General features: G+C 57.2%; 1 protein-coding gene across 4 annotated transcripts; it reads right to left on the reverse strand.

Moving 5' to 3' along the window:
* Positions 1–13: 13 nt before the first annotated feature.
* DMTN (dematin actin binding protein) lies at positions 14–27689 on the reverse strand. 4 transcript variants are annotated; one of them, XM_026519053.4, is made up of 16 exons: positions 19811–20114; positions 11345–11550; positions 10994–11068; positions 10446–10601; positions 9493–9537; positions 9064–9163; positions 8624–8680; positions 8260–8412; positions 7214–7338; positions 6528–6633; positions 2328–2392; positions 2137–2185; positions 1949–1956; positions 1704–1769; positions 1352–1432; positions 14–1229 (listed from the first exon to the last, which is right to left on the reverse strand). In XM_026519053.4, exons 2-16 carry the CDS (start codon positions 11360–11362, stop codon positions 1116–1118), a joined length of 1218 nt encoding a protein of 405 aa, XP_026374838.2. In that variant the 5' UTR covers positions 11363–11550; positions 19811–20114; the 3' UTR covers positions 14–1115. The 4 variants fall into 4 exon arrangements, with proteins under 4 accessions (XP_026374838.2, XP_026374840.3, XP_026374837.3 ...); XM_026519055.4 differs by lacking the exons at positions 14–1229; positions 1352–1432; positions 1704–1769; positions 19811–20114 and adding an exon at positions 27602–27689 and having other exon boundaries at positions 1874–1956; XM_026519052.4 differs by lacking the exons at positions 14–1229; positions 1352–1432; positions 1704–1769; positions 19811–20114 and adding an exon at positions 23111–23413 and having other exon boundaries at positions 1874–1956.
* Positions 27690–27803: the final 114 nt, after the last annotated feature.

Here is a 27803-nt window from a genome sequence, read left to right on the forward strand (position 1 = left end):
AACAAATAGATTTGGGGACCCAATGCAACCTTTTAATTCCAAGCAGAGTCCCCCTCCCACAGCATCATCACACACACACAGTGGAAAGGGACGCCAGGGTCTGGGCAGTAACAAAACCCAGACCCGGGCAAAAATATATATATATAATTATATACACATATGTATCTGTAGAGAAGAGAAGCTGGGAGTGTGATTAAGGTAGGGCAGAGAGTTAGGAGAGAAAGCAGCTTGGGGGTGCCCCAATAAATTACATTCTTCAGACAGCGTGGTGGGGATGCATGGGAACGCGCAGGACCTGGTGGCCAGGACACTCAGCCTGGCCTCTTGACCCCATCCAAGAGAGCCTGAGGGCCCGGGTTCTACCCAGGCCCTGCGCGCTAGAAGTCTAGCTGACTGCCTGGAGGCTGACGGCGGGCCAGGGTTCTGCAACATCTCCACTCTAAGCCAAGGCTTCTGGGGAAGCCACAGGGCTGGAGCAAGAGGCTTTGAAGCTTAGGGGTCACAAGGAGAGAACAGGGTGAGCTGGAGGCCAGGATGACCTCGCTGCCAGAGGCTGAGCTCACGCTGCTCCTGCTAAGAGTCAGAGGAGCGAGAGGCCCAGGTGCAGGGGAAGCCGTCCAAGGTGAGGGGAGGAGGCGTGCTTGGGTGCACAGGGGGTCCTGGGGCTCTCCCGGCCTGCCTGGCTGCTTCCCACTCTCACCCTCCCTCCTAGCAGGCCCGAGGGTTCTACCCACCCATCGGTCAAGGTTGCCACATGCCTGACCACTAAGTGCTGCCTTCCTTTCTCCTCACTCTCTTGTGGGGACCTTCCTGTGGGGGTGGCGGGGGGAGAGGGTGCAAACATTATCTCTGTGTGTGCTGGGCTCCGGACTGCCCTGTGCGGTGCGGACCAGGGAGGAGGGAAGGGGGCCCCTGGCTCCTTGTGGGGAAGCAAGTTCACGTCCCACAACCCCAGCACTGCAGAGGTCTTGGCTCCCCCTTGGGGAATGGAGCCAACTCTACCTCCGTCCCCCTGCCCTGCTCCCCTAAGAGATGATGCTTTGGGGTCGAGTGGCCCCAGCTCCAGAGCCCTGAAGCAGCAGGGGAGAGCGTCAGTCATGGAGTGGGAAGGGTGGTCAGAAGAGAGAAGCCTTTTTCTTGAGTTCATTCCGCTTCCACAGGGCCAGCTTGCTAAACTCTTCAGGAGACATGGAGAATACCCTTGAGAAGTCCTCGGCTGACAGGTGTCTCTGGAAAGGCGGCATGTGGAGGCAGCTTAGGGACGGGGGCTCGGGGCGGAGCGGGGCCAAATGACTAAGGGAGCACTAGACAAAGAGGCCCCAGGCCTCCCGCACACATTTCCTCTGCATACCTCAAGCCTCATCCGATCCACGCCTGGAGGCAGCTTGGTTCTCCCCTTATTGGTCACCACCAGCATCTCGTAGGGATAGATCTGGGAGAGAGGGGAGGGGGCAGACTTAGGCTCACAGAGTCTCCTGTGAGCGGAACCCCCTCAGTTCCCTGGGCTCCTTATCAGCCTGTAAGTGCCACTGGGGCTCAAGCCATTTTTGCCAACCATCTCCCCCAGCTTCCCTGCCGCCCCTCCCATCGTCGGCCCCTTAGTGCATTCACCTCCCTGGCTTCTCCCCACCGGCTGGCTGGCCCACCCCCGCAGATGGTCCTGTCCCCTGCCCACCACCCCTGGCTCCGCCCCTGCCCCTCACCTTCTGCTCCAGCACACAGGGCAGGGAGTTCCCCCGGTCCATCCTCCCCCTCTGGCCCTCTCCGTTCTGGGGAGACCAAAGCCGCAGTGAGCCAGAGTGGGGCAGGGAGACCTCCCCAGCCTTACCCTGGGCTTCTCGTGTCCTTATCATGCAGCTCTGTGGCCCCACACCCCCCTCCCCCCACACTCCCGTCACCCGTCCATGGCTTCTGCTGCTCCGCGTGTTCCCCTCCAGAAGGCACTCACCTGCAGGCCTGCGGGAGAGAAGAACCATTGTCCAGAGGCAGCTCTAAGGTCGGCAGGCCTCCACACCTGCCAGCTCAGCCTCCCCGACCTCCAGCCACAGCCCTGCCCACATCTCAGACGCAGGCTGCCCTGGGCCTGCTGAGGCCCCTTTCCCGGCTTGCCTGGCACTGGGCAGCCCTGCCTCTCACCTGGGCTTCCAGTCTCACTTCCAGAGGGGCTGAAGTCTGTGGACTGTAGCTAGAAAGGACATGAAGGGATCAGAAGGAAGCTGGAGAACTCCGCACTGCTCCCCCAGGATTCCCAAGTAGCTCAGTCCCTCCGAGGTGCCAGAAGGCACACTCTTCCCTCGCGGTCTGGGATCTCTGGTCTGGGACCTTACCCGGCTCAGCGTGGTCCTGCCATAGGCGGGGAGAGAAGACGACTTCGATGTTCCTGCATGCAAGGCTGGAAGAGAGCAAGAGGCCCCGTTCAGTGTCCTTGGTCTGACCATCATTTCTGAGAGGGCTGCCTCCCTGGCCTCCCCTGCCAGAGGCAAGGCGGTGAAGTTTGGACCCGGGGGGTCCGGGGGGTCCCTGTTGGCTTCTGGGTCCTGCCCGTTACCTTCCGCAAGTGGCACTATGCTGGTGGCTCTGAACTGTCTCACTAAATACACATCTGGGGGCGCCTGGGTGGCTCAGTCCATTGGCGTCTGCCTTCGGCTCAGGTCATGATCTCAGGGTCCTGGGATCGAGCCCCGCATCAGGTTCTCTGCTCATCAGGGCGCCTGCTTCTCCTTCTTCCTCTGCCCCTCCCCCTGCTCGTGCTCCCTCTCTCTCTCTCTCATATAAATAAGTAAAATCTCTAAAAATAAATACACACACACATCTGGGCGAAATGCCCGAGTGTTAAAATTGATTGTCAGCCAATGATGGCCAGGTGATGAGGCCACCGTCATAAAATGAAACTCTGGGCTACAAAAATATATCTGAAATGTAGTCAAAATAGTTGAATCATTACAGTTTTATTATTAGCAATGTTAGTAATCAAACGTTTGTACTACAATCCAGAAACGGCCATTTCCATCAGCTGCTAGACTGTGCCAGCAGCCAAGAAACCTCACATTTGTGGGGGCGCCTGGCTGGCTCAGCCAGCAGAGCACGGGACTCTTGATCTCAGGGTCTCGAGTTCAAACCCCACAGTGCATATAAAGCTTACTTAAAATTATATGTATAGACTTCCCATGTGCAAGCTCAGATGTCACTTTCAGCTTACACATTTCATGGTGTCACTCAGCTTTCTTGCACCGCAGATTGTAACTCAGGAAAACTGGCTTTCAGTTAACAGGGTTTCCTAAAAAATACTTTGTAACTAAGATTCTTAGTTTGGCCAGACCTCAAAACTCTTTCATGTACAAATGTTAGGAATCCTGGTGTTCTACGGCAATCATTTTGATAAACATCTTTAAAGTGTATTTATTTATTTAAGTACGTGATCTCTATACCCGCTGTTGGGCTCGAACTCACGACCCAAGATCAATAGTCACACGCTTCCCCAACTGAGCCAACCAGGCATCCTGGCAAACATTTTTGTTTGAAGGTTTAGCACGGATAGAGTCGAACCTTAAGAAATTGTCTTCTGAAAACATTTTTTAAAAAGCTGTTGCTTAGAAGTTTGGTGAGAACAAAATGTGTTTTGAGGAACTCGTTTTTCTTAATTTTTTTTTAATACTTACTTCTGTGCAGGAAATTATCTGTTTCTACAATGATCATCCATTATTGAAGCATTTCACTTCTTTTTAAAAAAAGATTTTATTTATTTGAGAGAGAGAGAGCACAAGCAGAGGGAGGGGCAGAGGGAGAGGGAGAAACAGACTGCCCACTGAATGCAGGGCTTGATCCCAGGACTCTGGGATTGTGACCTGAGCTGAAGGCAGACGCTTAACTGACTGAGCCACCCAGGCACCCCAGCATTTCACTTTTGTGAGAATAAGTATACATTTACATTTCAAGTGACTGATAGAATTTCAACCCACAAAGCACATACGATTTTCACTTCAAGTTACTTTTAGAGGGCTTATTTATGTTTGAAAGTGACCATTTCAGTGTTATTACAGAGTCAGAATGACACACCTGTTCATAATTCTGAAATTGTTGAGGGCGCCTGGGTGGCTCGGTAGGTTAAGTGTCAGATGCGATTTCGGCTCAGGTCATGATCTCAGGGTCCTGCAATCAAGCCCCACGTCGGGCTCTGGGCTCAGCATGGAGTCTGCTTGGGATTTTCTCTCTCCCTCTGCCCCTCCCCCTGTTCATACGTTCTCTCTCTCGCTCTCTAATAAGTAAATTAAAAAATCTTAAAAAAAGATTCTGAAATTGTTGAGGTTGACCAGCTATGACCATAGCCTATGCAATCATGTGATCACTGGTCACATACAAGTTCAGGGATGCCAAAAATGATAATGAGGTAGATATTTGGCTATTCAACCTTGCAAGACCAAAATGGAAGTTAAACTGCTAATTTTGACTGAATAGCAAAATCTGGTGGAACATGGAGATTGAATCCAACCTTTGGGGCATCTCTCCACCTGCCTCTCTCTTCAGGCCCTCACTCCTCTACATTCTCTAAAAAGGCCCTATTGTAACTCTTCCCACTCACACTGAAATATCATCCTGGGGACTCTCAGTGACCCTAGGGATGTCCATGCACATATGGCCCTTACAGCTCCTTGAATCCCACACCCCGGAGGCCTCCACCTCCACCCCCCATGAGGCAGCCCCTTCAAACGGCCACGCTCTGGGTCTTGTCCACGATGGCTGCACCTTGACATCTGAAGCCCGGGAATCCCACTTTGCAGCCACGGCACCACCCCTTCCTTGTTTGCAGCTTCTCAGCCTCACTCCCAGCACATCTGTTTGTCAGTGTCATGGGGACCTCTGGGGTCTTGACCTCTCCTCTCCCCTCTCCCCGCCCCCAACCTCCGCCCAGCGGTCAGCAGCTCCCCTGGCTCCTCATCCCTCAGCGCCTGCCTGCGTACAAAATCCTCACCCTGGATCGGCCCACTCCCCTGTTGCCTATAGGCCATGGAGATAAAGCCCACGCTGCTGGATTATCCCCACTATAGACAGAACGCCTTGCACCGGTTCCCCTTCCCTGCAGCGGCTAGTCCAAACCTTCCCACCCTCACCCAGCCTCACCCTGCTTCCACTCAGCAGACAGCCTCAAACTCTCCTGGCACCTGCTGCCGGACCCAAGTCCCCAGCCCGCAGAGAAAGGGGCCTTTCGAGGCCAGAGGCCTGCCTCCCACATCGCAGATCTCGCTGGGGGGAGCACTCCAGGGCACAGCCTCACATCCTCCCTTCCCTCTCTCCGCATGATCCCATTTTCCCTCAAGGTCTTACTACTACTTACAAGCTGAAGACTCACTCGCCTACGATCTTCCAACTCAGTAAGACCCGGCTCCCATCTACATGTGCTTTAAGTCCCAAACTGGTCCCTTCATCCTTCCCCCAAGCCCCCCTCCTTCATCACCTCAGTTCCAGGTTTGTCCCCGCCCAGCGCCCAAGGTAAGACCCCCACTCGGCTCTCCCTCCCTCCCCACATCCAATCAGCCACTTAGTCCAGCTGAGTCCATCTCCTGTATGTTTCTCAAACCCACTGCCCTTCCATGAACCTATGTACAACTTTAGCCCTTACCCAGCCCATTGGAAAATGTGGGGGAGTGTCTCCAAAGATGGCCCACCTGTTATCTCGCAGCCTGTGTGCCTTCATCAGGCAGTGCAATGCCTCTCTCCGCCCTTGAGTCTAGGCTGCTCTGACCAGCAGGAGGTAGGAGGCTCCCGAGGCTAGGCTTTCAGAGTTTCAGCCTGGATCCCCACATCTCCCTCCCTCTGCTCCAGCCACGCTGCTCTAGGGAAGTCCAGGCTAGACTCCAGTGACTGAGCCATAGTACCCAAAGCCCAGGACAGCCTGGCTCTCTGGCTAATCCCCGCCACCCCAAGGCACATTCTGGGTTCTGGAACGGCGGGCTCCTGCAGGCCCTGTAAGCTGGCCAGAATGTTTCCTGTTCCTTGCCTTTGCTCCCATGTTGTCCCCAGCGTCCACAAGGCCCTTCTCCCCCACTCACTTTGCCTTTCTCTTCAAGAGCTAGTTACCCACCCTGCCCCCAGTCCTCTGGCCCCAGGCCCTGTCACGGTCCCCGTGAAGCACTCACTGTGTGCCTTTCATGTCACCACAGCGTGGCCCCACTGTGCTGACCCCAATTTCCTTGTCAATTTCCATGTCAATTTCCCCATGGACTGGAAGCTACTGAAGGAGAATCTATTTTTTGACTCTTTATGCTCTCATGTTTAAGCGTATGTTAGACACTCAATAAACGCTTGATCAATGAAACGAAATTTGCTAATTCTGCTTTAGCGGATACTACCTTTTATCATCTAGTCTTATTCCACAACTGGTACCCTTGCCCTAAGGAGAGCATGAGTGCCTTGAGCCAGTGACAGCCTCTTCTGTCTCCTGTACCCCCACACGATAGACAGACTCAGACTCTGTGCTTCTGGCCTTGAGGTCTGGCCAGGTGATTCGGGGCCCCGGCCATGGCACTCACAGGTATGAAAGGGTGTCCGGTCAGGCAGAGAGCGGGTTTTCCTCCGGATAGGCAATGACTTTTCCATCTCTTCTTTCAAGATCATCTTTCCCAAGTTGGAAGTAACCTGGGGAAGGAGGGAGGAAGACTTCCGGACTGAGTTCTCATCTCCATCGGAGCTGGGTATCGGCAGGCAGGACTGGGGACAGGTTTCCCGAGTGGCTGGGTTGTGCCCTGGAGACCGGGGGGCCTGTCGCTTTGCTCTGAGGCTCTGCCATGCTGGGTTTGGCCACCCTCGAGAGAAAGGAGTCTTCGCGGCTCCGCGTAACTGCACCCGCGTGGCCTCCCGTCCCAGCTCACCGTCCCAGAGCACCAACCCAGGCCCCTCTAAGGCGCCTTTCCATGGCTCCCAACACCCTCTCTCCTGCTCTCCTTCCCACGAACTTAGCCTCCTGAAGCCTGGCACTGGGAGGGGGCACCCTTTTCTTTCCTTTAACCCTAAGTTAACGAGTGTCCCCCCCAAGCGGCGTGAAGTCCTGGTGTCCCTTCAGTAGCAGCAGCCTGCTGTCCCGGGAAGAAGGGGAATCCTCATGTTCCTACAAGGTTGTCCTTCAGATACAAAACTCTTCAGACAAAACAGCTAGCGACCTAGGACTTGTGTCCCCAAGAAGACATGGGCAGGGTGGCTGGGAGAAGCGAGATGCTACCTTACTGAGTTCCTCTCGCTGACGCTCCCTGAGAGCCTTCATCTCCTCCCCGGAGTCATCGTCTTCCTCCTCTTCCTCTTCCTCTGCCCCCCTCCGAGATGCCTTCCGCTTCCTCCATTCTGTCTCTGGGGAACAGGGCAGAAGCAGGCTCCTCAGTTGGCCATTCCCTCACCAAGCATCTACCAGGTGCTGGCTTTGTGCGTGGCACTGAACTGCCCCTTCAAGAGAACCCTAGAGATTATTTTGTAAAAAATAAAAGTAGGGGCGCCTGGTGGCTCAGTCGGTTGGGCACCTGCCTTCTGCTCGGGTCCTGGGATTGAGCCCCACCTTGGGCTCCCTGCTCAGCAGAGGCCTGCTTCTCCCTCTCCTCCCAACTTTTGCTCTCTCTTGCTATCTCGGTCTCTCTCTCTCTCTCTCTCAAACAAATAAATAATATCTTGGGGAAAAGAAACAAAGAAAGAAAATTTCAAAAAAATCAAAATAAAAATCAAAGTAACAGGGGCACCTGAGTGGTTCAGTCAGTTAAGCGTCTGCCTTTGGCTCAGGTCATGATCCCAGGATCCTGGGATCCAGCCCCGTGTCAGGCTCCCTGCTCAGCGGGGAGCCTGCTTCTCCCTCTCCTCCTTGCTCCTGCTTTCTCTCGCTATCTATGTCTCTCTCTCTCCAATAAATAAATAAAATCTTAAAAAAATAAAAGTAACATTCTCTCGGCTTGTGGTAAAGCCGAGCAGGCAACACACCGTCGCACGACCTAAATTCACTGAGGACCAAGACCTTGTCTCAGTCCTCTTTCTCTTTTCCAGAGCTCCTATCACAGATCCTGGAGGCAGACGTTTGGTCAACGTCTGCTGAGTGGTCAAGGAAGTGAATGGAAAGGGAGTGGAAGACCAACAAGCAAGGCCATGTACACCAAGAGCTAGAGGAAGGCAGGAGGGTCGTGAAGGACATAAGGTGGCAGTGGGGAGAAGGTGGACTCATGAAGCTTTAACAGGGACTATGAGGTGGTGTCTGGGACCTCCCCACCCCTCTCCAACACGGTCTCCTACCCACGACCGCCAGCGACGGGGGGCATGGCCAATAGTCGGTTTCAATCTTGGCTGGCTGGTTGGGGTCGGGCGGCTGGGCTGCAGGGAACTTGGAGGACTCGATGATGAGGTCCTCGATGAGGTGCTTGCTCTGTGGGCTGCCTCCCGTGGACTCTGCAGGTGGAGGCCAGGGTCAGTCCCCACCCCGAGCCAGGCCACCTTGGCCCACCCTAGCCCCCAACTTCCTCTCCCATCCCTGTTCACATCTGTGACACCGTGGGTGTGAAAACAGGGCACAACAGAGGGCACAGGGCAGAGGTTTTGTGCTGTTATGAACAGCCTTTCTCCCGGCCTCCCAGCCCAGCGCAGTGAGGGGAGGCCTCACCTCTCTGCTTGTAGATAGGTGGCTTCTTGTAGATGTTGGAATCTGGGCGGGTGGTCTCTGTGGACAGGGAGCAAGAACCGATGAGAAGGCTACGCTGATGGCGGGTGAGGCCAGCTCAGTGAGGAGAAGGGCACAAACAGGATGGAGGAAGGCAAGGACATTCACGGGCTCCTGCCCAGAGCCAAGACAGAACCGGAGTTCCTGGAACTGTCCCTCAGGGGGCTGGGGCTTTTTGTACTTTTCTGGCTGGGTGGGAGCAAAGGCATGACAGGGTCCATCATTTCGGGGAGTTCTGCCTGGGACCTGGCATCAGAGGTTTGGGCCATTCTGGGGTGAGCATATACCCCAGAGAGTGGGGGACTGAGAATAAGAAGCTTGGGTCCCTGTAGGAAAAAGAGATTGTAGGGAAAGGGTGCCACTACAATGACAGTAAAACTTACCAGGATGGTGGAAATGGGGTAGGCTGGTCCGGGGCGTCCCAGTGGTTCTTGGGGCTGAAGCCTGAGAGATGGTTCCAGGGGGCCGGCTCTCTGCCCACACCTGCAGAGCAGAAGTGTGGTTGACTGAAGCTCCCAGGTCCCCCACCCTACCCTCTCCAACCCGTGGAGACACTGCTTCACCTCACTCCACCATGTCTGTCCCCCCACCCTAGCAGCCCACGAGCCCCCAACCCCAGGGCAGAGGAAGGGTGTCCAAGGACTTGACCTGCTGATGGTGTCTGACCCAGAGAGAAAGGGTTAAATGAGGTCCTGGGTCAGACAGACAGATGGACCCAGAGCTGGTCTGCGACAGGATGAGGTCATCCCGTGGGCTCTGCATATGTGTGGGGGTGGGGAGCTGGGGAAGTGTCAGGTGTGGGGCAGACTCACCTCTGGGGATGGTGGGGGGGATGTGGATTTGGGTGACAGTGAGCGCTGCGGATGGAGAGGAGGCTGGTCAGAGCCACAAGGGTAGGGGTAAATCCTCATCCCTAGAACCCCGGAGGGGCCACTTCATCCCCCCACCCAACTCTGCACCCGTGCCCGGCCAATTTCTGAGCCACGCCTTCTCTCTCAGTCCTTGCCAGTTCCCAGCACTGGCCCTCCATCCTTCTCCCTCTTAGCGCTCTCCTGGGCAGAGTCCTCTCTTTCTCTGGATGCATGAGGAAGGCACGGATCTTGCAGCATGTGCTTGTGCTCTGAAGGCCGACTGAAGGGGGTTCTGGCTCTGTTCTCAGAGCCTAGCACCCGGGGTGGGGCGGGGGCGGGGGCGGGGGCGGGGGGAGGGCCAAGAGCCGCAGGCATGCAGGATGGAGTCTGGGCAGGTAAGTCTCCCCACAGCCTGCCTCCAGCTCACTGTTCAGCCGTGACACTACCCCTTGCTGGAATACAGTTTACAAAGGAGCTGCTGTGGGTTATCAATGGCACTCAAGTCGCTGGTGAGGTGGAGGAGCGGACGTATCACCTCTATTTTACAGGAGGGGAAACTGAGGACTTCCAGCCTCCCAGTCCAGTGTTCCTGAGGGCTTTTGGCCAATTTGCTCTTTCTGTCCACTCCCACGCTTCTCCTCTACAGCCCCCAGCCCCTGCTCTGTGATGCTGCCATTCAAGCATGGCCTCCCCCCTTCTGTACATGGAGCTACCCCCCAGCCTCCAGCCGGCCTCTGCCTGCTCTCCACAGACACTGGGCGGACCATCGGTTGATCTCTGCCCACAGTTGCCTTTCTTGTTTTGGAGTCTGGCCACCAAAAAAGAAAGCATGAGAGGGATTCCGCCTCCTCCCCTGTGTGGCTGGGGGAGCCCTTCCCCCAAGTCTCGTCCAAGAGGAGCCTCCCACCCCTCACCTCCCGGCTTCTGGGCAGCTCCACGTGTTCCAGGAGAGAATAGGTAAAGTGGGGCTCGTAGATCATGAGGTCAGGCCGCTCGATGTCCAGGATGGCCTTGTCCTTGGGGATGGCAGCCAAGTCCTTGTAGCCCAGCACCTGATTGTCCATCTTGGCCTGAAGGGAAATAGTAGGAATGGAGCAGATGTGCCAAAAGCCTCACCTAGAAAACTGGCCTTACGAACTGGACTTACAATTTATCAGGAAGAAAATGGGCAGCCGTTTGAGACGCCAGCTCCTATTAGTTAATAATTCTATTGTTTTAATTTTAAGGGTTTAGAGAGTCACCTTAAAAAATGATAGTCCCTCACCTAGCACTTTGGGTACAAGGAGGCCGGACCAGACCAGTAGAAGGTGGGTGTGGGGAACCTTCTCTGGATTTTTGGCTTCTCTCTGCCTACCAGCTCGGGCAGGACCATCGTCTGGGAGGCTCTGCGTGAAGCGGCCCAGCGTGTCCCCACCCCACCCCTCGTCCCAGACTGAGGGTGCTGGTGGCCAGAGGTACTCACCACGATGCTGGAGGGAGAGCCAGGAACACTGGAGCCTCGGGAGGAGCTGACGCTCCCAGGGGAGGTAAGTGGTTGCTGGGGAGAGTGAAAGGCGGGCGGGTGGGAATGAGCGTGCGTGCCAGGGCCGGGAGCGGGCAGGGCTCTCCACCCGGCGGAGGGCCGGGCGGAGGGAGGGCCGCTGGGGCGGGGCAGGGGAGGGCTTCCCTAGGCCTCTGGGGCCCCGGGGTGCGGCGCCGCGGGCAGCCACCAGGTGGCACCGTCGACTCCCGACCTGACCCGCGGCGGGGAAGCCTGGCCCCACCCGCTGCCCGGGCCGCCCACCGCCCGGACGTGGGGGCGGCCCCCGCGCACCTTCTGCAGCCGTTCCATGCAGCAGGGAGCCGGCGGGTCGGGTCACTCGCAGAGCCCCGTGCGCGAGGGGAGACGACAGGGCGTCAGGCTGTGCCCGACTCCGGGGCGCTGCGCGCTCGGGGCCACGAGAGCAGAAAGTGCGTTCCACCGGCCTGTGGCGTCCTCATCCCTCAGTGACTCTCCGGGCTGCTGACCGAGGGCAGGGCCTGCGAGGGGAGGGAGAGCGTGCGGGTGAGGGCGGCGGGGCCCCGGATCTCAGCGAGCTCGGGAGAGCAGGGCGGAAGGGAGCCGGCGCCCTCCAGGAGGTCGGCTTTCCATTCGCTCAGCCCCGGGAAGGCCAGCGCGTGTGGACAGCGAGGCGGGAAAGCGGAGGGGCTGCACTTGTTTTTGAGCCATTGTTCTCCGGTTGGAAAGGAAATGACTGCAGGGGTCAGCCGTTCTGGTGCAGCCTCTACATTCCTGCTTTGTCACACCTGCCCGGCCCGGCCCTGCCCTGCCCTGGGGCCGCGGTCCGGTTTCAGGCCCCGCTTCTCACTCCCCTCCCCTCGGCCAGGCCACGGCCTCTCTGGCTCTGTGCTGGCCCCTGGCCCTCCCCCCCCAATCCATTGTCGGCTGTGCTCCCCTCTGTCTCATAGCCCGAGGGACCTACTGAACCTATGAGGTGGACAGACAGGGAGGACACGATGGAGCCAAACTGACTTGGCATGAGTGGTGAGGTTGTGGGGGGGGGGGGGTGCCATGGAGATGAAGGGAGGGGAGGCTGGAGGGAGCCCACATTCCCTTTGTCCCTGTCCCTGTTCCCTGCCCTGGCTTCCACTGTGGGGAAGCATGGAGAGGAGACTGGAGGGAGCCCAGAGCCATCACAGCCCTGTCCCTGGCCAGCAGCCTCACTAGCAAGCATGGGTTTGGGGCCAAGGCCACATCCCAGCTGTAGGCAGCCTTCTCGGGCTGCCTGTGCTGAGTGGGCCCTCTGCACTGCTGCTTCAGGCAGGGCGGCACCCCTGAGGTTGGGCAGGAAGGGGTGCTGTCCCACACTGCGCTCTCTCTGCTCCTAGAGAGTTAGGTTCGGTTGGCTGCAGTGGATTATGAGTTCCCTGAGGCTGCGGTCCATGTCTTGGTGTCCTTGCCTTCAGCCTTCCTCCCTAATTCCCTTAGCAGTCCTCCCCTCCCCCCTCCCCTGTGCTGGACTCATAATAACCATTCAGTGAATGCCTGGCTGAGTTTCCAGCAATGGCGGCAGTGGGACTATCTTTCCATTGGCTGACAATAAGCCTTAGAGTGAAGAGAGCTGATGGCTACAGCAGGTACAGGGAAGAGGCAGCATAATGCAGAGGTTAAAAGCATGAGCTCTGGACTGGAGTACTTGGGGGTGAGTATAGACTCTGCTACTCAGCCACTGGGTGACCTTGGGCAAGTTACTTACTCTCTCTGTGCCTCACGTTTCTCATCTGTAAAGTGGAAGACGGTACTAGTATCTATGTCATGGGGACACTCGGTATTAGATAAGTTATAACATGTGAAGTGCTTAAAACATTATACATTCTATGTAGAGTATTAGCTATTATTATTTCTTTTTCCTCAAGGACTAATGAACTTAGATGTCTATTCCGCAGCCGTTCTTTACCACAGGGGGTAATGAAAGACCGAGGCCATTGGTGCTCCCAGTCTTACCACCTGTTTCTTTGTATCCGGCCGTTCTTCCGCTCACCCTCTCTCCACCACCAAAACCACCCGCTTGCTGCAGCCCTCACTCCCACTTCCCTGCTTCTGCGCATGCCCTTCCACTACTCTCTGTCCACCTCCTTGCCTCCCAGATCCCACTTGTCCTTCAGGGTCCCTCCTAACCCTCCTCCTCTGGGAGTCCTCCCCTACTATTCTAGTCCTCCTGATAACCCTTCTCTGAGTTCCATTGCGACTGAAAAAGAGACCCCTATAACTTAGCCCTTGATTATACATTGCCTAATGCAAGAACATGTGTTTTCACGAACCAGAATGAGTGCTAACTTCTGGAGGGCAAAATAACAAAGCAATTGCCATCATTTTTTGAATGTTCATGCTAGGTACTTTGATAAGCACTTTATTTTTTTTAAGATTTTATTTTTAAGTAATCTCCGCACCCAATGTGGGCCTCAAACCTACAACCCCAAGATCAAGAGTCACATGCTCCACCAACTGAGCCAGCTGGGTACCCCTAATAAGCAGTTTAAACGGATGATTTGTTTCATCCCCCCCAACAGCCCTACAAAGTAGACCCATTTTACAGATGAGGAAACTGAGGCTCAAAGAGGTTAAAAAGTTGTCCAGAGTCATGGAGCTGAAAATGACTGTGTCTTCAGCACTGGCATGGTTCAAAGTGCCTAGCTAGTACTGTGTCAGGTGCACTGTGGGAATAGACTAAAAGCTGCCACATTTCCCAAGTCTTTTTGGAATTCTAGAGTTAAGCCCTCTCCAAGTCCGTCAGTCACACTAGGTATTTGGTGCCCATGGAAAGACTCCATTCCAGAGCTTTATCCTTCCTTGGCCTTCTTAGCTCTCACTTTGTAATGCTTTTAAAACTAGGTGTCTGAGGATCAGCATAAACTCTAGTACATATTCAAAGAGCTGTTAGCTCTGTTTCACTCCTCTCTGACCTTAAAGAGTGTTTTTAAAAAATATTGTATTTATTTATTTGTCAGAAAGAGAGAGAGAGCACAAGCAGGGGGAGTGGCAGGCAGAGGGAGAAGCAGGCTCCCCCACTGAGCAAGGAGCCTGATGCAGGACTCGATTCCAGGGCACTGGGATCCTGACCTGAGCCGAAGGCAGACACTTAACTGACTGAGCCACCCAGGCGTCCCTGATCTTTACTGTGTTAATAGCCGTTGTCAAACTAGCTGTATACATGGCTTAGCCTTAGAGCCAAACACTCACTCATCCATGTGTCTACCCATCTATCCACCTATCCATCCATCCATCCATCCATCCATCCAGTCATCCACTCATCCCTCCATCCACCAAGCATCTACCCACCCACCCAGTCATACACTGCTGTATCCGTCCATTCATCAGACACTTCCTGAGCACCTATTTTGCAATAACCACAAACAACGCTCTGTGATAAGTCATATGCAGAAAAGAAAGATGAGGCAAGGGAGCTAAGCTGCCCCCGTAGAAATGAGGAATGTTAATAGATAACTCCCATGCAAAGCAGATTACATGTGCCAGATAAGATAATAGAAGGAGCTGTGCGAGGTCACAGGACGAAGGATTGCTTCTACTGGGGTGTTGAGAAGGGAAAAGAAAAACGATTCCTTAGAGGAGGTATTTGAGGTAGGCCTTGAACGCCCAGTTTGAGTTCATGCAAAAACTAAAGAATGGATTCTTGAAAGAGGGCAGCATGAGCAAAAGAAGGGGCATGGGGTGGGGGGGCGGTGGGCAGCACTGGGTCTGTCTAGGGAACAGCAAATATGGCTAAATTATAGATCTCATGAGGTTGAAATATGTGTGGGGCAAGAGGTTGGGGGTCAGATTACGGAGGCCTCCAACCCAGACCAAGGGATTTAGATTGTATTTTGAGGGCAACAGGAGCCATAGAATGCTTAGAAACTTTTTTCAAACAACGAAGTCACAGATCCAAGCAGTGCTTTGGGACCATGAATGTGGATGCAGCCTGGGAGGGGAGACTGGACAGGAAGGGCAGTTTGGACAGAGACCAGCCTGGAAGCCACGGGAGTAGTTCTGGCATGGGCTTGTGAGGGCCTAGACCTGCGGCCCAAGATGGACAGGAAGCAAACGGGAGAGATCTGAGAGGCAGAATGTGCGAAACAGACTTGATCTGGAGAGCCCCCCAGAGCAAGGGTAGGTGGCCGCTCAGAGACAGAAGAAGGGGCAGCAGTGAGTTCACTTGATGCCTTCTTGAGGGGGAAGTGGGTAGAGTTGATGAGCAGGTGGGAACGTCCAGGAGGAACCGGAGGTCGAGGGAGGGGTGGGCTGGAAAGGAGATTTAGGCGCCATCTGACTAGAGGTGGTAGTCTGTACATGAGGTTGCCAAGGGAGAAAGAAGTGCAAAACCAGCATCCTAGGAAACATCTAGGGGACTAGAAGAAAAATCATCCCAGATGGCATGAAAGGGACCAGGAAAAGGAGACGGCTGCTCCTTGGGGACAGGGAATGTATCTAGTGCAGGCAAGTGCACTAAGTGTGGAGAGCGAGCATGGGAGGCAAGGGCTGAGGAAAAGTCATGAGGCCAGGAGTCCCGGCCAGAGAAGGGGAGACATGCTGGACGGAGTATGGCTCTCCGTGTTGGTGGCCTACGGGAGCATTTTCAGAGAAGTGAGACCTCCTACTCTTGGAGGGCCTGGCTGGGACACAGGCAGGGGAGTGGGACAGAATGGCCGAGCGGGTGGGAGAGTGGCTTTGGAGGAGGCCAGATTGGCTGAAGGTGTTTAAGGAAATGGGGAGACTGGAAGTGGGGAGGGAAGAGTGGAGAGGAAGAAGGGTCTCTGCAGGGGAAGGGATGCGATACAGGCCCAAGTGGAGGGCTGGCGTTAGAAGGAAAAGTCAGGCTTCCCTGGAAGGACAGGAGAGGGAAAGTTGGTATCCACAGCACAGGGCCCCATGTAGCCTGGGCCAGGCCCTTATTTTCCCAGGAAAAGTGACAAGGAAGGCCATATGCAGATCTTACAGGTCGGTGGCCCAGAAGCTGAAGAGAGTAGAGCAGGTTTGGTGGCTGAGCCAAGAGGGAGAGCAGACTTCCAGTGTGTTCTGGAGCCTCGGGCTGAGACTGGTGGTGGCCCTTAGATAGCAGTGTGTGTGCAGGGTACTGGATGGGGCCATGGCTGTATATCAGAGAGGTGCCTGCCCAGGCTAGGAGGGAGGGGAAGGGTCCACGAGGAGCCGAGTCACAGCAGCGCACAATCAGGCCCTGCACCCACACTCACACGTGCACAAACACTGCCTTCAGGCATCGTGGCTCAGAAACGTGATTCAAAATAAGGATGTCTCTGCTCTGTTCCCCAGACCCTTCCTACGCAGAGTGGTCTGCAAGCCCATGCAGTCCCCTGGCTGGTGTCCCCACTGAGCCTCAGGGTCTCCCTTACCCTGGGCCACACTCCTTCAGGGCCGGCTTGCCAGTGCCCAGTGGGGTAGAGCACACGCTCACAAGCCGATCTCTTACCCTCGCAGGGCTCGCCTTAAGAAGTGAAGGTCTTACTGCTGAATTAAGGAAAATGTGTTGGGGTGGAGTGTCCTTTCTCTCTCTGTCTCTCTCAGGAGGGAGAGAGGGAGGATAGCAAGAGGGAGGGAGGGAGGAAGGAGAGAGGGAGGGAAGGAGGGTTTTCTTGGCTTCTCTCAAATCCCATCACGCAGGCAACTGTTTACTCCCCCACGAGCGGCCCCCTCCCCCAAAGCTCCTTCCTTCCCAAGTCAACACCCACCCTCCCCCTCCTCCAGTCCTGACACTCTCTCCCCTCTGGACACACCCCTTGTGTCACACAGGCACAATGTGCTGCCTCCATCCCGGCAGCCTCGGGTAGGGTAGACGGTGGACGGAGACCAAGAGGGCAGGCTGCAGCAGGAAGCGAGCTCAGGATGGAAGGAAAGGGAAGGAAGGCGGTGGAGGCAGGCCAGCCCAGGTGGTGGAGGGGACCTCCCAGCTGCTCACTCCCCTCAGAGGCGGGGGCTCCTCACTCCTCCAGATCCGCCCCACCCTCCCCTTATCTGAGCCACCAGCCCAGCCCCGCCTGACGAGGCCGGCATCTGCATCTCTGCGGCGACTAGAACCTCTGGGCCTCGGGCTGGGGTGATAAGACCCGAGCACCCATCCCAGCCAGCTCCTGCTCCGGGTGGGACTAACCTGGCTCTGGTGCCCTGGACTGGGAGAATGAAGGCTCAGCAGGCAGAACGACAGCCTCCCGTGCTAGGCCGGCCACCGTGCCAGGGACTTTCACGCATCCCCTCCACTCATCACGCAAGCCGGCGCCCTCCCCGCTTAGAGATGAGGAGCCATGGTGGAGAGGTTGACTTGCCAAAGGCCACCCAAATAGAAGTCAGGCTGGAATCCCTACCCAGGCCTGGCTCAGGTCAAAGCCAATGGACACTCTTCTCAGTGGGCCCCGGAAGATCCCCCTTCAATGTGAACTTGGGCCTGGGGGCTAACCTTACACGGTGGAGACACCCAGATCCCTGCTCCCTGGCCTGGCCTGTGGACAAGGAGCAGAGAGGCTTTGTGCCCCAGGCAGGGTCAGGCCAGGCTGGACTTCGGTGGCGCAGACAGTAAGTGAGTTATGAAATGAGGCAAACGAGCTGTCCAAGTGGGCTGAGGTCAGGGTGGGCAGGGAATTTGCCCTTCTCCCTTTTCTCTAGTTTCACTCACAGTGGGACTGCCTGCCTTGCCCCCTCCCTGCACCTTCTCCACTCTTTCTGCTTTCCATTCCCCTTTCCTTCTCTTTCTTCATCTTTCCTCCCTGGGCTCTGCTTCCCTTTCACACTGTCCTGCTCCCAGCCCCACCCCCACAGTTACTGTGGCAACAATTCAATGCCAGAAATAAAGGCAGGATCCAGCTAGGTCACCAGTTCCCAAAACAGCATCCCATCCCAGGGTGGAGTGGGGAAGGGCGGGCAGGGGCAGGCCAGCAGCAGCAAGGGAGGCCCGAGTGTGTGTGTGTGTGTGTGTGTGTGTGTAGGGGGCACCCATGCTTGCCCCAAAAGGGCGTGCGAGAGCAGGGGAGGGCTCCTAGCTTTGGGCCGGGGTTCATGGAGCATCCCTGAAGCCTGTACCCTCTCTCGCCTTCTCTCCTTTTCTCCTCTCCCATCCCCATTCTTAAAGCCCTGATCTATCTGCTAGGATGAGGGTTGGGCTTCCTCTAATGCCAACACTATACAGCACCCTCTCACACTCTGATGGAGCCTCAGGCAGGGACAGGTGGGCCCCGAATCTGGGTCCCGGCCTGAGAACCCACCTGCTCAAGGCCCTGCCTGGTCTTTGCTCCTCATGGCAGTGGGCCTGGGCCCAGGCCCCCCCTTCCATTCCTCCTGCATCGCACAAACATGCACTTTTCATCCAGTTTCTCCTAGCGCTCTCGGGTTTCTGTAGCCTTCCCCTCTCCCTTCCCTCAGAAGATTTCCCCCAACCCCTCAGGCTAGAGTGGTCCTCAGCTCCTTCCTACTCTGCCCTCTATTGATAGCCAGTCCGCTGGTGGGTTGTGGTGTCACTGGTACAAGCTGGATTGAGAGGGAAGACACAAGGGTCTTGTGTCCCCAGTTCAGCTTTCTGAATTCTGGGGGTATCCCTATTCTGGTGTCTACACACACACACACACACACACACACACACACACACACACGTGAGCTCCAAAAGAGGAATCCCTACAGACCTGCACCCCGAGGTGAACAGCATGACTCAAGTGTTCAACATATGGAGAGGCCAGCAGCACGGAGGCTCACACGTGGACACAGCACTTCACCCACACACACAGGAGCCCACACTGAAACACAGTTGCAGAACCCATGCACCCTGCTTGCAAGATCACGCCCCCACTTTCCCGGCAGGGCCCCCCCATAGTGACACACGGTGCCACTGACACCCACTCACAGCCACCCACCGAGCCTCCCTTGGCGCCCGTTCTCCATGCTCACCACCACCTGCGTCACATGCCGACACCCCCTCCCCGAGCTGTGCACGTGTACCGGAACACACACAGCACCCCCCATTTACCCATGCCCTGGAGCTTTCCGGCTCCCCATTCCCAAAGCCCGACTGCCTTCCTTCTCTGACACCTGCCCCTGCTCCCCTGACTCTCACAGCCTGGCAACACCGTCCCCTGGGAGGGAAACACCAGGCGCACCTGCCCAGGAAGGGGCACAGCTAGCAAGAGGGCGCCACTGGATCCTCAGGGGCCTCCACGTCCGCTCAGCCCCCAGCCCCTTCAAGCACTGCACCAGCGCCCCGCGCCCCAGCGAGCAGGGGGCAGGCCTGCGGCCACACCCTGCCACCCAACCTCATTCTGCATGTGGCTCTCACCGCAGCCTGGCCAGCCAAGGGCGAGAGAGGGGCTCCCCAGATACCTCCCCACAGGGAGCACACCCATCACCACCAGTGTTCAGGTGTCTGGCTCCCCTCAAAAGGTCTTTGGCGCACTGCGAGGGAGACCGGGGTCCCTTCAGCTCTCCTCCCCACGTGCTCCCCGTTCTTCAGCAAAGAAAGAACAGCCCCCCTGCCCTCCCCTGTCCCCCCCATCCCATCGCTTGGACTTCTGTCCAGCACAGCTAGGTGAAGGGGGGTACTGGGGTGACAGTATGAAACACCCCGGCCCTCTTCCTCAACTCAGGTTTGAGGAGATCAAACCCAGCTAGTCCCTGGGTCTGGCCACGCAGGACCCTTCTCCCACTGAACAGGGGCCACAGCTGACCCCTCCCCGGGGGATCCCTGCCACCACCCAGAGCCCAAAGTGCCCACAGAGGGGAAGAGAGGTGGGAGACCTTGCCACCTACCTCTTCCCAGACAGTGTGGCCCAGACGCTCTGAGGCCCCAAGGCCGGGCTGGGCAGGTGCAGGCCCAGGTCCCAGGTCCCAGGGCTGCCGCTTTTTCTCAAGAGCCAAGGTAATAGGCGTCTCTTCCAGGAACCTAGCCGTGCTTTCCCAGAGCACAAATAACAGGAAAAAAGCCGGCTTGGGGCTTGGGGTAGGTGGGTGGGTGGGTGGGGGGAGCTGGCACAGGAGGGGACCTACCCTCTGGGCCCCCACCCCCTCGTCCCCACCCTGCTTCTCCGCGAGCCGGCGCTCCGAGCCTGCGTCTGGCGGCGGGCGGGGGGGGGGGGGGGGGGGGGGAGGGGGGGCGCTGGCTCCCCCGCGGCACCCTCCCCACCTCCCGCTGATAGCGCGTGGCCGGCCTGAGGGTGTGTGTGCGTCCGCGGCCCTCTTCCACCTCGCGCTGCAGCTCAATCCGCTTCAAACAAGAGGAGCATTAACCAGGCGTCATGACGAAGCAGAATCGGAAGCAGACACGGCGAGCTGCTGGCTTGTTTCCCTTTCCCGTAGCCCCAGCCCGTAACATGCTCACTCACCCCCCACCACACAGAGCCCCTCCTCAGAAACAGCCAGAGTTTGCGTGGGTGGGGGCCAAAGGGGGCTCTACTGAGACTGAGGGGTGACAACACCTGGTTTCTCCCAGCACCTGTATCTCCTACTCATCCCCTAAAAGCAGCGACAGAGGCCCCTGAGGGCCCTGCCTGAGACGCCGAAGGGCACAGATGCTCAGGGGCAGGGAGAGGGCAACGATGCCCTCCTGCTGAGGGATGAATGGGGAGGATCTGAGAAACGCAGTCCTCAGCATGGAGACTGGGCTGGCCCTTAGGTCACCTGAGTCCCCTGGGGAGTGGTGAGAAGGACCCCGTGTCTCATCAGGGCGGCTGCATCAGAAGGGAATTTCCTGCCAGGTGATGTCCTGGTCCCAGCACAGAACTACAGGATGGGCCTTCCCTGAATGGGAGAACCTTCACCGCTCCAGGACCCTGCCATTGGCCCATTGGTTCTCTCTGGGCTCAGAGCAGAGCCTGGTTCATTTGTAACCCCTGAGGGAGCCCCGTGGGCTGACCCTGGCCATGGCCCCAGCCTCCTCTCCACCTCACAGCAGACTTGCCTACCTAGGCAGCCCTTGCTGTTGCCCTGGTAACCACTGCCCACAGCCAGTCAGCTGATGGTATGAGCTGTCCTTGGGGAAATCTAGAATCTGGGGAGGGGGCTCTGGGGTATCCGAATGGAAAATCACAGGGGAAGGGGCTTGGGGGGGGGACAGGTGAGAGTGTGCCCAGGACCTCTTTCTCAAAGAAAAGAGGACAGGAGGGGACAGGTAGGGACAGGAAGGGAGGGATGTCTGGGGTAGTGGAAGACAGAGCAGAATGAATTCTGAAGGATGGGCTCCAGCGAGAAAGGAGGAATGAAGAAGGCAGGCAGCTGAGTGGCTGAGGAAGAGTAGAAAGAATTCAGGCTTAGCTGCTGGGGAGTGGTTGGGGAGAAGGCCTTGTAGGAAGGAACCAGAGAGCCTGGAGGTGGGGGAAGAAACATCTAACCAGGAAAAAAAGGTCAGGACATGATGCAGGAGGGGGTGTACCTTTGATGTGTCAGGAGGGGCCACAGCCTTAAGGAGGGAGTGGGGGACCACGCCTGTCTGTCCCCAGCCGGGTCTCAGCCAGCCTCTCTGCTTTCCTCCCTTCAAGCCCACCCTTACTGCCTGGGCCCCGCCCCGCCGTCGTGCATCGCCTCCTGCCACCCTTCCGGGACACCAGGCACCAGGTGCTTTTCCACCGCATTCCGTTAGGACCCCTGATTTTTCCCACTACCGCGGTTCCTGCCCTGCTCCCACTTGCCCCCCACCAGACCCCACCCCAGGAGATTTGTCTTCTGGTGCAAGGGTGACCAGAGGTAGGGCTGGAATGAGCTGTTGTCAGGAAGGACAGCTGTGGACAGGGGCCTGGACTGAGGTGGCTCCTGAGGAATGGGTAGGAGTCTCTGGGCCCGGGAGGAGGGGAACATTCTTCTCTGCCAAACAAGCATGTCGGATAGAGCGGGGGAAGCCAGGGGAAAGGGCAGGGGAGGGGGAGGGGAAGGCTCTCCGGTACCTTCAGGGGCCTGGGGCGTGGGGCAGGAGCACGGCAGCTTCCTCCGTGACATACACCTCCATCCCTCGGCGCATCTCCTCTCCGCCTCCCGTTGCCAAGACAACCTGCCGGCTCAGCCACGGCGGCAGCAGGGAGGGGGGAGGAGGCGGCTGTGGCTCCCACTGCCTCTTCAGTGATGGAGGGAGGCGGTCTGAGGTCTGCCTCGGTGCTGGGGTGGGGGTGGGGAGCTGCAGGGGCCAGGGCTCCCACTGAGTCTCCCCTATCCCCTTCCATGAGGCTCTGGGTTTGGCCCCCAGGGCGACCTCAGGACAGCCCTAATTTCAGGGCCAGCTAGCAGGCCAGCCTTGCAGACAGAGGCAGCACTGGGCAGTGCCCCCCCATTCCAGAAAGCTTGGTGTGCGGTTGGGGAAGAGTGATAGGAACAGGGAGGGATGACCTCTGTTGAAGGGTCAGAGGGTGGCTTCCAGCAGGAAGGTGAGGCCCTGAGCACTGCTGGGGTGGACGTGGGGCTGCCCCCCATCTGACCTCCGCTCTCTGTCTCTGAGCACCTCCTCCTCGTCCTGAACCCTCTCATTCCCCTTGACCAAGAGGAGAGTCTTCCGATCCTGCAAAGCCCATTCCCACTGCCCCCCACTCTATAGGAATGTCCTTCCCCGGGGTGGGAGAGCCACCTTGTGCAAGAATAGTTGGCCACCAGCCAGCCCTGAAACGAAGGCGACTGCAGAGTTAGGGCTCCCTCTGTCGACCTGAGGCGTGGTAGCTGTCAAGGTCATTCCTTACTGAGAGGGATCCTGGTGTGTGTGTGTGTGTGTGTGTGTGTGTGTGTGTGTGTGTGTGTGTTGGTGCCCATCAGGAGGGCACAACCAGGGCAGGAGACCCTTCTCTCACCTGCCATGCTCCACCTCTACTTCCCCTCTGGTCCTGCCCAACAGTGAGACTTGCTCTGCCCACCAGCCCTTTCCTCCTGAGAAGGCCCCAGACTCCTCAGGGCCAGTGCACCATCCTCCCCCATCACCTACCTGCCTGCCTCCCCTTCAGGCTGGCATGAGAGGGGAGGCAGAATCTTTCCCCCAGAAGTGGGCAACACTGGACACCAGGGCCTCTTGTCCAGGCCCCAGGGTAGGCTTCCTGGGCGCCGTGTGGCCATACCCAGCTGCTGAGGGGACTAGCATACCTTTAAGCTCAGGAGTGCCTTGAGGCCTTGAGGATGGCCCCTTGAGTCCACAACAGGTGGGGCTCCTTCCCCTCTCAGGCAGGCAGTCCCAGGCCCCAGACACCTCGTTCTCGGCTCCTTTCTGCAGCGAGATCACTGGTGCCAGATGTCCTGACTGGACTCTGGCCCTGCCGCCAGCCCCCTCCGCAAGGCCTGTGCATTGGCTTCTCTCCTCTCTCGGTCTCACTCGGTTGCCCCTTGCGCCGCCCCATGCACCAACCTGCTGGGACTGGGAGCACCCGGGACTCTCCCCCTATGCCTGGGCCATCTAAACATTAACTCCTGGGAGGCTGACTAAAGCACCTGGGCAGCTAAGGAGAAGGGAAAGGTGACAAAGAACTGGGCCACAGGAATCAAAGGAAGAATGAGGGCCTAGAAGTGACCCTTTCTCAAGAGTTTAGCAGTCACCCCCCCCACCTCTGTGCATTGGACCCTCTGTTTCAGGGAACCCAGAGCCTCAGCCCCAGGCATGCTGCCACCAGACCAGCCTCTCCCCCAAACCCCAACCCCACAATTGCATGGTCACTCTCCTTCTCAAAGCCCCTGCTACCACAGAACCTTCCCCAATGTGACCCAATCTTTTCCTGCCACTTCTCCAGGCAAACTGACAATTCTAGCCAAACCCACAGATGCTCACCTTCCCCTGAACATGCGTCACATCTCCCTGTCTCAGAGCCTTTTATCTCATGCTGTTTTCCCTCTCAGTATTTTCCCTTGCATGTCTTCTTTGCTGACTGGAATCCTACTCATTCTTTTATTTTTTATTTTATTTTTTTATTGCTGGAGGAGGCTTAGAAAGAGAGAGAGAGAGAATCTCAAGCAGACTCCCCACTGAACTTGGAGCCTGGTGTAGACCTCACGACCCTGAGATCATGACCTGAGCCGAAATCAAGAGTCAGATGCCTAACCAACTGAGCCACCCTGGCGCCCCTGAAATCCTCCTCAGCCTTAAAGTTCATGCCAACGCCAGCCTTTCCCAATGCCCTGGCCCCATGTACTCTCCCATCCCGGAAGCCAGCGTGCCTGGCCAGAAGTGGAGAACGTCCCACTCAGGTGATGAAGGCAAGAATCTAGACTGTAACGCACACTAGCTGCGACCATGGATGAATTAGTATCTCCGAGTCTGAGCTTGCCCACACACGATCTGGGAATAATCCCACCCCCTGAATAAGGGGTTATATGTGAGTATACCTCACATGCTGCCTGGCACATCTCTGGAGTTCTGTACATATTAGTGTCCTTATTTCCAATAGCTCCTAGCTCCTTTTTCCCTTTTGGGATGTACCAAATGCCACTTGGCTATCTTTTTAGGTGCGCGAGAGAGATTTCCAAAAGTCCTTAAATTTCAAGTGTCTTGAGATCTTGAAGGGGATGATACAATATCTTGTCCATCTTTTTTGTTAACTGAAGGGCTAGCACAGTGCTTGTACATTGTAGGGAATAAATAAGTATTTGGATTAACTGCTTAGGACCCGTCCCCACCCAAGTCCACCTAAGGATGGAGGGTGGAGGCAGGATTCTAGTTCTCGTTCTGCCTCCATCTCGAGGGACTGCAGGGTGCTGGGCTAAGGACTTCTTTCTGGACCTTCAGTTGGTTTAATTCCCTCAATAAATACTTATTCTGTGTAACATCCTGTGCTGGGCACTATGGGGGAGGCAAAGACCGATTACTTCTACACGTGGGGCACAACCATTCCACAAGCACAAATAAGAACAGTCTGGATGAGCTGTGATATGTGCCATAAGGCAAGGGCAAGTGGGCGGCCAGAGAGCCCCGTGGCACCAGAGACGAGTGCTAGCCCAAGAGAAGAGGCAAGTCGGAAGCAGAGCAGACAGCCGCGCTCTGGGCGTTCGAGCATTCTGGAGGAAGGCGTGCTGGACGGTAGGGACCTCACCATCAAAGACGGGCACGGGCTGCTGGCGGGATGGCAAAGGCTGCTGTTTTGCCAGAGCTCCTGGAGGGGACTTGTAGGGACAGGCCTGGGAAGGGAGGCTGAGCGGGATTGTACGGGAGCTAAGGAGTCCACTGGTGATCACATAACGTGGACAGAGCTGTGGTTTAGGGTGGGGTAGGGTGAGCGAACCGTGTGATGTCCTGGAGGGGGGTGTGTCGGGGGGCAGAGACATGACTTGGAAAGCTACTGTAGTGACTGAGACAGACCCCAGCGAGGTCTGGCAAGGGTGCAGAGTTTCTGAGTGCGGGAGAAAAAATACTGGTATGCAAGGGGTGACAGCTGACATGCTGCTTTGCGAGGAGAGACTCAGCAGGAAGAACAAGGCGAGAAGAGAAAGGCAGAAATCTTAGGGACTGTTTCCATGAAGAGGAGCCAGGGAAGAGAAGGGTCCCAGCGACAGAGAATGAAGAGGTAGGAAAGAGCGTCAAATAGGGGCGGTCCTTCACGGAGCCCAGGGCTGTGAGGCTGAGGACACCCAGGTCTGAAGCCAGGGAGCTCACTGGCCACTGAAATATGAGGGACAGGGCTCAATAGAGTGATTTTAATAGAAGCCAGCTTGCAGGGACTAGAAAGTGAGTGGATTTCCCCCTTGGCCTCATCTGGCTGCTGGAGGACAGGACAGAGGAGGCGAGAACACCACGCCGGCTCTGCTTCGCTGAAGTCTTGGTGATCATAACCAGCCCAGGCTCTGAGGCGCCTGAGGCCGCTTCCCTCCACTTGGTCACATCCTCCCGGAGACGGATGCGCTTATCTTGCCTGAAGCCTTCCCCCACGGTGTCCACCCCCATCTGCACACCTGCGTGGAGCCTTCAGGCACACAGAAACAGCCAGGGTTGCTGCAGCCAGCTGCGGGTGCTCTGCGGTCCTCAGGGAAGCCTTCTACTCCCCCACCCATGTTAAATCCCCCGAGACCCCATCATCAGAGATCCGTTCCTTTGGCCTCTTCCTTTTAGCATCTTTGACATCAGCCCCAGGTCAGGGGAATGAACTGAACAGACTTGCCCAGAGTATGAAGAGGCCCTCTGGGTATGGAGCCTGGACTTGGCAGAGGCCGGAAAAGGTGTGGCGAGAAGCTTCAGAGAGCCAAGCCAGAGACCCAAGGCCACCAGCAGGCGTCAGACGTACCAGGCTCGATGCTCTGGGCGGGGCACAGGCCCCCAAGATGGCACAGGCCTCTGAGGCCGCCTTCCTCCCTCACCCTGCCTGCTCTCAGTCCCTCCTCACCAGGTCTCACCACAGAAAGCAAGAAAGGAAACAGTGAGGGCTTTCTGGAGCCGGCCCCCAGAGGCCTGTCTGTGCTGGGGAGGTCAAAGAGAGGGAGGGAGGGGCCAGAGAAAGGCGGAGAAGAAAGCAGAGGCAAGACAAAGGGCCCAGTCCACCTTTGAAGCTGTCTCTAACCCAGCCAGGGAGGGTGGGGTGGGTCTGAGAGCCCGGCTGGGGGGAGGCAGTCTAGAGTTTTAAAGAATGTCTTAAATTCCTGCGGAAATCAGCAGGATTGTAAGAGCCTCCCTCCCCAACACACCTCCTTCCCAGCCTCCTACCCCTGCCCCCCCAAGTCCAGACCTCCACACCTGGGGGCCCCAACCCTTTGTCCTCAGGTAATTGCTGGGCGTTGCCCCTGTGTTTAAAATCCCATTGAACTCACCAGTTATCAGCTGTGGCTCCGGACCACCCTCCCTACCCCCCAACCCCCAGAAAACGGCCCCCAACACATCTCCCGCAGTCTTCACCAGGATTAAGGCTCTTTGTGATTGGGGGGGGGGCAACCTGGTGCAAAGCAATTATGACAAACTGGGGGAGAATGTCTGTCCTGGGGCCTGGGGGACCTCCCTCTTGGCTCTTGCCTTCTAAATTGCTCAGAGTTGGGGGTGTCAGACTGCTCCAGTCCTCACCAAAGGAGAGGCGCGGGAACCCCAACCCCCCCCCCCCCGCGACTTGGACTGCTGCTTCACCCACCTCCCATTTTGACTAAACCAGGCTCCTCCCCTACTTCCCAATCGGTCCTTATTTTTAGGCCATTCTTGGGAAAAGTGGGGAGAAGGGAGGTCTGTTCATCCTTTTTCCTCTCCATAATACTTCCCTCCAACAGCGTCCCATAAAGAAGAGGAAGGGGAAACTGAGGCTCGGGGTCCAACAACAGTAGAGGGGCTTGGGCGGGGAGCCCCGCTCAGGAGGAGGAAAGAGGCGGCTTTTATAGCCTCTTAGTTCCACTCCCCCAAAGCACACCTGGAGGCGTCTGGGAAAGCCCACCCGAGAAGCCCGGGCGGGGCGGGGGGCGCCGTCCCCCTTCCCGCCCGCCGCGGCCCCCTCCCCCTCTCCGGGCCGCGCGGCCCGGCCCGCCGCCTCTAATTGCGACTTCCACTCAGGTGTGGCCCCCGCCCCCGCCCCCCGCGGGGACCCGGGGAACAAGAGGACACATTCTCGCCCTCCCTACCCCTTCAGCTCGGCCGAGCCCTCCTCCCCATCCCCCTGCCTCCCCCCTTCCTCCCCTCCTCACCGGAAAACAGCAATCTGGCTACCAGCTAGGCGGCTGCGGCGTCCGCGGGCTGCCCGGGCGCCGCGCCTGCGGGTCCCGCGGCGGGCGCTCGGGCCTGCTGTCCCGGCCCCGGCGGCTCGCCCGCCCGCGGCTTTGGGTTAGCTTCGCCCCAACAGGTAGCACGGGACGCGCTGTGCCAGCCAGGAAACCGGAGCCCGCGCGG

Source organism: Ursus arctos, unplaced genomic scaffold (genome assembly GCF_023065955.2).
Source record: "Ursus arctos isolate Adak ecotype North America unplaced genomic scaffold, UrsArc2.0 scaffold_11, whole genome shotgun sequence".
NCBI lineage: Eukaryota > Metazoa > Chordata > Mammalia > Carnivora > Ursidae > Ursus > Ursus arctos.